The 12,368-nt window shown below is 42.0% G+C and overlaps 1 protein-coding gene across 3 annotated transcripts in view; it reads left to right on the forward strand.

Moving 5' to 3' along the window:
- LOC113406218 (protein Shroom2-like) overlaps positions 1–12,368 on the forward strand; it is a 188,484-nt gene that overhangs the window by 132,625 nt on the left and 43,491 nt on the right. For all 3 annotated transcript variants that reach the window (XM_026649543.1, XM_026649546.1, XM_026649550.1), the window contains exons 4-5: positions 4,852–7,495; positions 10,183–10,283. In XM_026649543.1, coding sequence (XP_026505328.1) covers positions 4,852–7,495; positions 10,183–10,283 — 2,745 coding nt within the window. The remainder of the gene's footprint in view (positions 1–4,851; positions 7,496–10,182; positions 10,284–12,368) is intronic.

Consider the following 12,368-nt stretch of genomic DNA (forward strand, 5'->3'; position numbering starts at 1 on the left):
GTGTTACACTGATATGCTTTCTGCTCATCTCCGATGGCTACCCAGATGAAACTTAAAGTTCTGTTTGTCAGAGTAGAGAATAATTATTTACAGCCTGATCTGGAGGGGTGCTGAGTACCTACAGTTCACAACTGAAGGCAGTGGATTCAGATTAGACCCATGAATTGCAAATTAGGGTTAAGAGGGATAGTGTCTCTTCTTCATTTTGATCAATGCCAAGCATGCTGTTATCACTGAACAAATAAAAACCAGCAGGAGCCCCAATGTCCTGCCGTACATTCCTTAACAATGAAAAAGGTTCTAATGTCCAAGGCACTTTCTGTGTGAAACATTGTATTTGCCTAATGTACTACTATCAAGATCTCTCTAATTAATTAGTTAAATATTTTGAACACTTAGAATATGAAAGTCCCCATATAAAGCCATATGTTAGTGCGCCCTATCATTAAAAATATTGTTTGAAAAGAAAAAGCGATATAGTTTATATCTTTGTGTGTTTTACATAAGCTGTTTGCTTCCTTGGTCATCCTGGTTGTATAATTAAACACCATGTCTTAATTTTATGCCTCTGACCGTATTGAGTGAAATGAAAAAAGTTCAAAGGCAATTTTTCTTTTGCCATTTTAGCAACTGCTGTGTAAACCGCAGGACTAGAGAGGGGTGTTCATTTCAATTTAAATTTCTTGACAGAGAGAGGAATTCTGTTGTATCTAAACTATACAAGAGTGACCATTAAATGGATATATAATTTAATTATTAGCTTTCACTGTGTGTGTTACAAAAAGTTTGATGGACACTGTAGTGAGGTGGCTGCCCCATTCCCGCAGAACAGGGGTTAAAAACAGTCCTGGAGAGGGCTGTGGCTGGGATAAAAGGAGTGAGAGCAGCTGAGGGAGTTGCTGACCACAGGTGTTGCCAGCTCAATCAGGGCCCAGCTGGCCCTGATAAGATGGCTGGGGGCCAGGAGCTGTGGAAGTCTCACTCTAGCCCTGGAGTAGGAAGGGCTAGCTGCCTGAGAGCAAGGTACCTGAAGTATAGCAGTGATGGGGAAGGGCAAGAGGAGCTGTGGAGCTCCAGCCTAGTAAACCCCCAGGCTGCAGGCCTTGGTGAAGGCTTACAAAGGTACAGGGGCTACAGAGGTGCACCCTGGGAATAGGCAGAGGCAGCTGGTCCTGTCCCCTTGGCAATGATGAGTGGCTATTACAGACTGCAGTCTGCCCCAGTGAGCAGGGGCTAGATGATGGCGGGCAGTAGCCACTGAGACAAGGTGGGTTTAGAGCATTGGGGGTTCCCCTGCGAGGGGAAACCCAGAGTAAGGGGGTACTGCTGGGGGCAGAACCCTGAGGAAAGGGGCACCAGGGTCCGGCAGGGACATGGGGCCTCAGGCAGGCGAGACACCAGCCAGAAGGAGGCGCTCCGTAGCTGGAGTTGAGGTAATTCCCAAGATGACCAGCAGGAGGCACTGCACCGGTGAGTCTCAACCTTGCTACAGACACTTTATATAGTAGTTTTAGAGAAGTGGAACAATGCTGGAATTTCTAGCATTGTTCTGTGCCTGTGTGAGAAATCAGTCTGTTTTGTACCAGTCTTTGACTAGCAGTGTCTGATAAGTTTGATGCTCTGCCTCTCTAGCTACTAGAAGGAAAAAGGAGCCGCCTTCTTCTCCCCGTCCCTCATGTGGCTCAGCTTCTTCAAGGGGTGGGGTGGTCTTCTGCTCCTCATCCACAGCTTCATTGTTGTTGAAAAGTAGGGTGGATCTCCACTACTGAATACCTCCTCTGCTCTCCTGCCTTGTGAGAAGAGGCAGGGAAGACAGTGGTCTCTGCTACTTTATCCTATTCTCCATTTCTTAGGTCATCCTACTCTGTATATAACTTAAGTGCCTGCCTCTGCTTCTGCTCTTAGCTTTCCTAAGCATTTCTACAAATTGGCATGGTTTTTGACAGTTTCTCTGCTGCTCATGGGATTCTAAGGAGCACTGCAGAATCTGGCCAGAGTTTGGTTAATTTCAATCTGCTATATAGTCATGTAGGTATAATTGCTCTCCCCTCTGAACTGCTGTAGTGCCTTTCATCCAAGAACCACAAAGTGCTTGATAAGCTTCATAATACATAGAACCATAGAAATGTAGGGCTCGAAGGGACCTTGAAAGGTCATCAAGTCCAACCCTACATCAGCCTTGACAGGTGTTTGTGCAACCTGTTCTTAAAAACCTCCAGTGATGGGGATTCCACAACCTTTTTTAGAAGCCTATTACAGAGCTTAACTATCCTTATAATTAGAAAGCTTTTCCCAAAACCTAAGCTAAATCTCCCCTACCCATTACTTCTTATCCTACCCTCAGTGGACATGGAGAACAATTGATCACTGTCCTCTTTACAACAGCCCTTAACATATATGAAGACTGTTATCAGGTCCCCCCTCAGTCTTCTTTCCTCAAAACTAAACATCCCCAGCTTTTTAATCCTTTCCTCATAGGTCAGGTTTTCTAAAAGTGTGATAAATGGCGAGTGGAAAGGTAGGGATGGGCAAAGTTGTGAAGGGCCTTGAATGCAAGGAAAAAAGCTCGAATTTAGTGCGGGGAAGCAGGGAGAACTAATATCAGGGTGTGACGGGTTGGATCACAAAATCCCCCTTTGGGACTGCCACCTGATGTACTTTGACTACCTCTGAGTCTGTTTTCCCTGCCAGCTTAGGACTTCAGTGCCCTGCCTAACATGCTTGCCTGTTACAAACCCAGACCCAGGTCTGAACCACGTCCCCTAAAAGCTGCAGGCTTAACTGAAAACAGCTTAAGAAGTGTTCCTGTCTCCAACACTCAGATGCCCAGCTCCCAATGGGGTTCAAACCCTAAATAAATCTGTTTTACCCTGTATAAAGCTTATACAAGGTAAACTCGTAAATTGTTCGCCCTCTATAACACTGATAGAGAAATGCACAGCTGTCTGCCCCCCCAGGTATTAATGCATACTCTGGGTTAATTAATAAGTAAAAAGTGATTTTATTAAATACAGAAAGTAGGATTTAAGTGGTTCCAAGTGATAACAGACAGAACAAAGTGAATTACCAAACAAAATAAAATAAAACATGCAAGTCTAAACCTAATACAGTAAGAAAGTGATTACAGATGAAATCTCACCCTCAGAGATGTTCCAGTAAGCTTCTTTTACAGACTAGCCTCCTTCTAGTCTGGGTCCAGCAATCACTCACACCCCTGTGGTTACTGTCCTTTGTTCCAGTTTCTTTCAGGTAGCCTCTCCACCCCCAAAGGATATCTCTTGAACCAGCTGAAGACAAAATGGAGGGGTCTCCCAGGGGCTTAAACAGACTTTCTCTTGTGGGTGCAGGTCCCCTCCTCTCTCCTATCCAGAATTCAGCTCCAAGATGGAGTTTTGGAGTTACATGGGCAAGTCACATGTACATGCATGACTGAGTTCCTTACCAGCCAGGTCACATTCCTGGGAAAGCTCAGATGTGGATTGGCATCTCCAAGTTCATTGTTAGCTTAAGTGTTTCTTGATTGGGCACTTACTGAGAATAGTCTTTTCTCAGGAAGCTGACCAACTGCTTCACTGAAGCTACTTAAAATTAAACAAATACATAGCCAATATTAATAACTTCGAATACAAAAATGATACATGCATACAAATAGGATGAATATATTCAGTAGATCATAACCTTTACAGAGCTTTGTTACATGGCATATGTAGCATAGAACATATTCCAGTTATGTCATATATACATTCATAAGCATATTCCCATAAAGCATTATGGGGTACAGCATCACACAGGGGTCAAAGAGGGAGTGATGTGGTCAGAGTAGTGGGCAAGGATGATGGCCGTAATAGCTGTTTTGTATGGACCAGAGGTGGGTGTCGGGGAGGGGAGATAACAGTAGCCAGGATGAGAGACATGAGCCTTGGCAAGAATTCTAGCTATGGGCAAAAACCAATGTTATAAAGGAAGAAGCAGCAAAATTTGGGGGCAGTCTGAATGAGTAAAAGAGAGAGGGCAGTGCTGACGGCCTGAATGACTGGGAGGATGGTGGTTGTGTTACTAGTGACGGAGTGGGAAGAATTTCTGAGGAAGGAAAGGCCAGGAGTTGAGTGTTGGCCATGTTAAGTTGAAGTTGATAGCAGAGCTCCTGGGAAGAGATGTTGGAGAGCTGTGCTGAGTTGCAGGATGGGATGTAGGGAGTGAGGAGGTGTGATAGATTTGTAAATTATTGGCAAAGTGATGGTAGCTGAAACCTTTTGTGTTGAAAGAGAGAGAGAGCACACGCAGGGTGAGAGCGGGATTTGTGGCAGTGGTTGCAAGCAGCACATTGTGGTTTAGAAGTGAAGGGTGGGGTGGTGTTTGGAGAAGCAGGTGGGATTAAGGGTGAGGTTTTGTAAAGGAAACAGGCAAAGTTAAGAAAGAGGGAGAAGGGGCAAGAGTTTAGTAGGGAGGGAATGGGGTTGGTGGTGGTATTGGAGATAGAAGGTAAATTGGAAACTTTAGGGTTTGGTATCAGGAGATGGGGATGAAGGGAGGGAGGTCAGACTTTTCTTTGAATGTCAACATGATCTTACACGAAGGGGAGGAGAAGTAGACTTTCTTACACCTCATTATTCCTGTTGTGCAGGAAGATAAACTTGAGACGCAGCTGCTGAAGTTCAGGCACTGTGTTAATAGTGGAGGAAGGATGAAGCCCTGACTCCACCTGCTCAAACCACTAGGAGACATGTGCTCATGTCTCTCTCTGATAATTGCTGTGTGGATGGATAGTACCAACCCCCCATTTAAAATCAGCTTCATTGTTGTAAGTATATTGACTTACTGCTGACGGTATTGTATGTTCTTCTGTTGTAGCTCCTCCTCTCATGACCTGTCAAACTCATGGGATCAGTCAAATCTGCATCGCACGTCTGAGCGATTCAGTTCCCTGGGAAGTATGGACAGCTGGGACCACACTCTCCAAACATCCCAGTATGAAAGGCTTTCCTCTGCAAAGTCCAACAATAGCATTGATCATGTAGGGAACCAAAGCAAGCGGGATTCCGCCTATGGCTCTTTCTCCACTAGTTCGAGTACCCCTGATCACACTCTGTCCAACATGGATGCTGCCTCAACGGAGAACATGCTGTACAAAGTAGGCCACTGGGACACTGCAAAGCATGGAAACAGCAAGACTGGCCAGTTAGTGAATGATAACAGTGGACTGGAGGACAAACCTGGATACTTGCCACTTCCCATTCAATATGAGACTAGAAAGAGCCCTAGATTGGAGGAACAGCACGATTCCAAGCTCTCTGGTTCTGGAAGATCAAGTTTTGGACCTATCTGGCATGTTCCTGATAAAAAATCATCTTCCCCTCCACCACCACCTCCACCTCTCCGTAGTGACAGCTTTGCTATTACCAAAGGCCATGAGAAGGCCCATGGTTCAGTGTACTCAGAGGGTGCCAGCACCCAGCACTTTACAGTTCTGAACCAATCTCAGCACAGGAGGGACTGGATCTCAGAAACTGCAGAACAACCAAGAAGACCTGTTAGGGCAAGTGACAGGAGCACAGATGGAAAGAGGGTCAATAATTCCAACTACAAATCTGATATTAGTGTGGACTACAATTTGTCCTCTGCTGGTGATAGGTACAACAATAATTCAGGAAATGCTAACAGACTGCAGTCCTCTTTGTCCAGCACTGATGTTCGGTTTGCACAGCCTGCTTACGGTTACCACCACCAGCGCCAGTACAGCGATGAAAGCACTTTCTTTCACCATGCAAGAGCTTCAACTTCGCCTAAAGAGCAGCGACATGTTTCCTCTTACAGTGGCAATAAAGAGCTACCTGCCAACCACTTTCACTGCTACAGTCCAAACCAAGCCAGAATGCCCAGTGCTTCTTCTAATAACGGTGCTGCTGAACAGAAGGTGGACAACACTGGACAGAGTCGTTATTATTGTGTCACAGCAAAACAGCCTGCGCAGGGAAGCTCACGGCCACTACAGCTCAAGGATGAATGTTGGAAACCTGGAATAGGGGCTGATGTTTCCCCTGGACCACATGAAAATCCTGCCGTAGTCACGATGGTCCAAAAAACAAAATACTATTTACCGCAACAACCTGTCGAGCATTTGCTAGAAGGGCGCGAGAAGAGTGGTCACTATGTAGTGGACAGTGGAGGGGATGTTAAGTCTACTGTAGTGGAAGATCCTAAAAAACCAAGTTTTACTGAAAAACCTGGTCAAAAGAAAAACTTTGATGGCAGTTTCGAGGAAAATGACAATAGCTACAATCAGCAGGAGTGTACAAAGAGCTGTGTCCCTATCACTGAACACAGAGCTGCCCAAAAAGAAATCAGGTGGCGACCAGAAGAGAGTAGTAAGATTTCTGCTCAGAAGACCCCAATTTTGCATTCTTTAGCTCAGGAAGGGAAAAACCAGTCTGACAACTGCCTGGAAACTGGAATGGATAGACAGCCCCCATTTGATACGCATACAGCTAAGCAGGCACGCAGAAGTGATCGCTTTGCAACAACCCTGAGAAACGAGATCCAAATGAGGCGAGCGAAGCTGCAGAAAAGCAAAAGCACTGCTACCTTAATAGGGTCAAGCGAAACAGAAGAGGACACTGAAAACTGGAAACCAGATTCAGTGGAGAACTTAAACACGTCTTCAGAAAGTTCTTTTACCGGCTCCTACACGGATCACCTGAAGGAGGCCCAGGCCAGGGTCCTGAGGGCTACTTCCTTCAAACGGCGGGACTTGGAACCTAGCCCTGCTGATTATCTCCCCAGGTCGCCAGAACGGACGACAAATAATTGCAACTCTTCCTTGTTGGCTTGGGTTTCTGAAGATGTGTCAGGTTTTCTTGAGGCTATGCAGGCTAAACCAAACTCATCAGGGAGTGGCACTCATCATATTTCCCGCATTGGAGCTAGGAAGAGGTTCACATCAGAACAAAAACTGAAGTCTTACTCTGAACCAGAGAAGATGAATGAAGTGGGGGTGTCAGAAGATGACTGCCATCCCCACCGCCGTCCAAATACATCTGACGAAGCCCTGGGCTCTTTTGCAGATAAGTGGAAATTCTTTGAAGAAACGAGTAAGCCCACATATCGTAAATCTGCGCAGAAACAAACTCCCTACAGTCTGCCTGAGAGGCCTGATAAAAAAGCTCATGGGCACGAGGGTGAGGAGTCGTGGTATGATAGACGGGCTCGGGCAGCCTCTTTTGGAATTGAAAGTACACGAGCTGCAAAAGATAATGTCCATTACCTTGCTCACAAGTCTGCAGACAAAGTGGTGAAAACTGAACAGCCTCAGAGGTTGGGAACATTTGCAGAATATCAGGCATCCTGGAAAGAGCAGAGGACACCTCTAGAGCCAAGGAGTTCAGGAAAGTACCATTCAGCCGATAACATCCTTGATGCAAGCCATGAGCAGCATGAGAAACCCCAGTACACACACGAGAGATCCAGATCGTCTCCTTCTACTGATTTCTATAAACAGGTATGGAGCTTTCGTAATCTCCTTTTACCTTAGAATGTGACAGAGGAAAGAAAAATAAATTGTGTATGTAAGTGTTCAAGTATAGTCAAAGAATTGCAAAGTATTGTTATTGTATTATTACAGGTAGCTCACATAAAAAGGCTTTACATTAGTGTAAAAGGGGGGGAGGGATAGCTCAGTGGTTTGAGCTTTGGCCTGCTAAACCCAGGGTTGTGAGTTCAATCCTTGAGGGGGCCACTTAGGGATCTGGGCAAAAATCAGTACTTGGTCTTGCTAGTGAAGGCAGGGGGCTGGACTTGATGACCTTTCAGGGTCCCTTCCAGTTCTATGAGATAGGTATATCTCCATATATTATATTAGTAGTTCAACATGGAACAAAGTACACTGAGCTAAACAGTTCAGTCACTTTTGTATTGTCACTGGCATGATTGAAGAGAAAATAAACTGGTTAGTTTGATTGTGATGTTAGACTATATAGGTGGGACGGATTCTATTTTTATCAGTAAATATTTGTAAACGTCGATTTCACCGGATACACACAAACCAACAAAAAGGATATTTCCATCAATGACAATAGAAATTCAAATAGGCAAAGTAAGAAAAATGCTGCTTGAGAATTTATTAGAGTTTGATTTAAGGATATTTGTTTTGTATATTTTGATATTTGATGTTGACAATTTGTGTTTTAATGGTTAAAAACCTTACACTTTTGGAATCTCAATATCTATTATCATTAAATAATTACTATTTGATCCCGACCATGGCTTGATTCCCCCATAATTTCCTTCAACTGTGAAAATTTAAATAGATAAAAATAGGAAAAAATGATTAAAAATAAACATCAATATTATCTATCAAAATTATTTTAAAAATTGAATTCTGCTGAGCCTAACTATATCTCATACTTTACAATAGGGATGAGGGGAGGATGATGGCAATAAACCCTCACCCAACATGACATCTGCTTCCCTAGCCCCCTTCCCCAGTTCAGATGTCTTCTGGCCCCATAGAACTCGAAGATGGAAAAAGCACTGCAAGGAGGAACAGTATGCAATCACCCCCCAGGAAAGTGACTTGGTTGGTGCGCTACCAGTTCTCCTCTTTCTTTTAAATTCTCTTGGTCCAATAACCAGATACTGCAGCACTCGCTGTCTCACCTTAATGGTTATGTTTGAAAATCCAAGGATGTAATAAATGTTAATACAACTTAAAGAAAAAATAGGTGGCCCTTCTATTGTGTATGAGTGATTAAAAGAAATCTAATCCTCAGAGAGATGCCAAAAGTCTGCTCAGCTCACAAGCAAAGAACAAGTTAATTTTTAACTTTGCAGTGTGAGTGAGGGGACAGTTGGCAGGTGAGAGAAACTGAATGACTGACCCTTGTGCTATTGTTATTTTAAAGGTATATTACAGCTGCTGCAAGATTGCCTCGTGTGTAAGGGATCCTAGTCGGGGGGAGGGTACCGTCAATTTGAGCTGAACTGCCTCCTCTGCAAATACAAAATATTGGGCTCAAGTTAAAAACAAAACAGGGTATCACATATTTATAACATTCCTCCCCCTTTTCCCTTCCTCTCTCATTTCCTGCCCTTCAACTCCCTTTGCCCCGTTTTAAGAAAAAAAAAATCTAGGAGTCAAAATTTAAACAGTAGTTTCAAACAAGATAAGAGATCCCTTAGGAAAAAACTCACTTGGTCTAGAGTTTGGTTTTAATTTAAACAAAAGTCTTCACTAGGATTTTTGGAGTGACGGGGGGAGGAGTTACCTGTATAAATAATCTTCTGGGCTGTAGCTTACAAGTGACTGTTTTCAAAAGCAGAAATTTTATTCTGAAGAGGCAGGAATAGCTGAATTATTCCTCTTTTATTGCCCATCCAGCAATAAAAATCAGCCTGTAATATATACCATACATGCATTGATTTTGTTAGTATCAAGTTCAGTGGAGGCTACTTGGATTGGCACAAAATAAAACAAACCCAACCCTCCCACCCCCCCCAGCCCCCCCAAAAAAAAAAAAAAAAAAAAAAAAAAAAACCCAACGCCAAAACCCACTGTTTAATCACTTGGATAATACAGTGCTGGGTGCATTGTAGATGTATATAACAAAATCTATTAGATTTAAAGAAAATTAAAGGTATTTTACATACATCACGTGTATAATTTAGTTGGTTTGAGTACCCAGTGCAATTGTATTTCCCATGAGTTCAGAGTTTCTAATACAGTGTTAGACTTTGGGTGTGGTTGTTTGAAGGTACTGAGGTAATACAATTCTGGAAGGTCAATCTTAAGTGTTTTATTGAGAAACAGAACACAGAAAGAAGTTCAGAAGTCCTCAAATGCTTGCCTGTATTAAAATGCTAACAAGGCTAGGGTAAGTTTTTTACAATATTTTGGCTTTGGCAAACAGAAGTTGCTAAGGTTTATAAATATTATATTTAAGTGTTTCCTTCTAGACCAGTGAGATAAATTAGTAACATGAGCACAGCGAGGTTCGTAGTGCCATAGAAGATGTCACATGGCATACTATACAACCCTTAAAGCCAAACCAGCATAAGACATGTTACGTTACTGACTTTATGTATGCTCAAGCAGAGCGAACCCACAAATAAGAGGTTCCATAATAATATATTTCCAGGAGACTGAAACTTGATGACTTGGTGTCTTACTATGTTATAAACTCTTTCCAGGAAGTCACAGTTGAAGTAAGGAGGCAAACCGAGGATTCAGGGGAAGATGGGGAGTGTATTTCCTCCAAAACTAACACTGATGAGCAGAATTGCACTCTAAGGTAGGTATGCTTTTTTTTCTGTCTCCAAGGCTGAAAGTTTTATATGAGGACTACAATAAGCGAATGAGCTGGATGTTTGCTACCCAAAATAGAAGTTGGGGTAAACTCATGTTGAACATAGTGCTATGCCTTTTTCCCCCCCTCATGTACGATATAAGAGTTCTTGGAGCTAAGATTTCTTCTGACTGTGGAGTAGACCTTTTAAAGAAATTACCTAGTGTCCAATTTATTGTATTTTCTTCAGTCCCAGCAGAGTCTTATTATGAGGGTGTAGGAAGAGATCCAATCTTAATATTCATCAATTAAATGCTTTTAAAGAGAAGGAAGTGTTTGATTTTCCTAAAGGAGTGTGTCAGGGATACACGTGGCAACTACTGTAGGTTGCTGGAATACAGTAGTATAGTAAGTCAGTTTTCTGTAAAGATAAAATTACTGAATGTAAAACAGATAAAGGGCTCTCAAATGTGATTTTCTACTCACCACTTTTAATGTTAAGTGAATTAATAGGAGAAAAATGGCACAATTCTTCCAAGCTGCTTTCCATCAATCTTGAATAATCTGTTTTGACACAGTGTAATTAAAACCCTTGAATGCCTAGCACAGTTGGGACCTGATCCTGATTTGGGGCCTATGGGTGCTATTGTAATAAATAATTGAAACCACAGCTGCTAAATTGCACTTGGCAACCAAATTTCAGACAAGAACATACTGTGTCTAAAATAATTTAGTCAACAACAGCTTTTGCATCCTGTTTTTTAACTGTAAATTAAGAACAAAAGCATATATAGAAGATATTTTGAAAAAAAGGCTCGACTGATTTTCCTCATTATAAATACTTAGAATCTTTAAGTGGTAGACTGTCTCAATGGGAGATAATTTCTTAATATAGCAAATGCACATACAATATGAGTATAGCTATGCATGTCCCATATGATCAACAACTGATTTGTATTATGTATAATATGTGTACATTATTTTCCACCTTATAAACTATATATTATGAAGACTGATGGTTCTATTGGTTTAAGTGATCTGCTGTGTTGTTTTGATTATGTGTAGCTCTTTGTATTTACTGTGCAGTAGCTTTTAAAATGGTGTGTGTGTGCGTGTGTGTGTGTGAGAGAGAGAGAGAGAGAGAGCCTGGACTAGACAGCATCTCTATATAACTCAGATGTTTTCCATCTAGCATTGTGGAACTCTAGTAACAAAAGCATCTGAATAATACACCTACGCCAGCATTTTAACAGTGTCTGTGTAACACAATCCTCGCTTTATAACATAGAATCCATGTAAATCACATGACTGGGCACCAGCTGTAATAACTTTTTTGTTTTAAAGCAGTAAGCTGTTTTCACATGCTGTTGCAGCTCTATTATTTGACCATTGCACCACAATGTAGGAAAAGGTTTAGTAAAGTGGTCTCTTTCATGGTCTTTCCCTCAGCTCTTTGTCTGATGCCAAGGCCATTTAAACTATGTAGAGGGCATATATGTCTTTAGTAGACAGTTTAATTTTCATGCCATGAATGGTCACTGAATGATAATGAATGGTGGTTTCCGGAAACTGTAAAAAACCATTTTTAAAAATGTCACTACTATAGTGAAAGGCCTAAGTGATAAGGGAACTAGTCTCATTCATCGTGATCTCGATTAAACCTATGTTCTGTGGAGTTTCTCTAAAGAAATTTGATTTAATATTTTTTTCCAATGCTAGCAATTTGTAAATAATAATTTGTTTAATCTGGCTAATCTGTATTTAGGTTTAGAACATTAACCAAATAGACTATGGAGAAAATATTTGCTTACTGGCATTTTTAATCTTTTTTTTTTTTTTGCTACTTGTATAAAATTACACTGCTTATGAGCCTGATCCTGCATCATCCACACCAAATCTTTGGATCTTTGCCATTGGCTTCATAGCTGCAGGATCAAACCCTAAATCTTTAAGTGGCTTAAACCTTGATGACCTGAGCTTTCTGCCAAAAAGTAATTTCATGAGATCAATGTATGGGGCTGAAATATTCTGTAGGTGCAGTCTCCATTCTGTAACAGAAAAATTGTAGCCAGCTATTTGAGACTCCCTTGA

Source organism: Terrapene carolina, unplaced genomic scaffold, assembly GCF_002925995.2.
Source record: "Terrapene carolina triunguis isolate 2854851 unplaced genomic scaffold, T_m_triunguis-2.0 Scaffold23, whole genome shotgun sequence".
In the NCBI taxonomy this organism is placed as follows: Eukaryota; Metazoa; Chordata; order Testudines; family Emydidae; genus Terrapene; species Terrapene triunguis.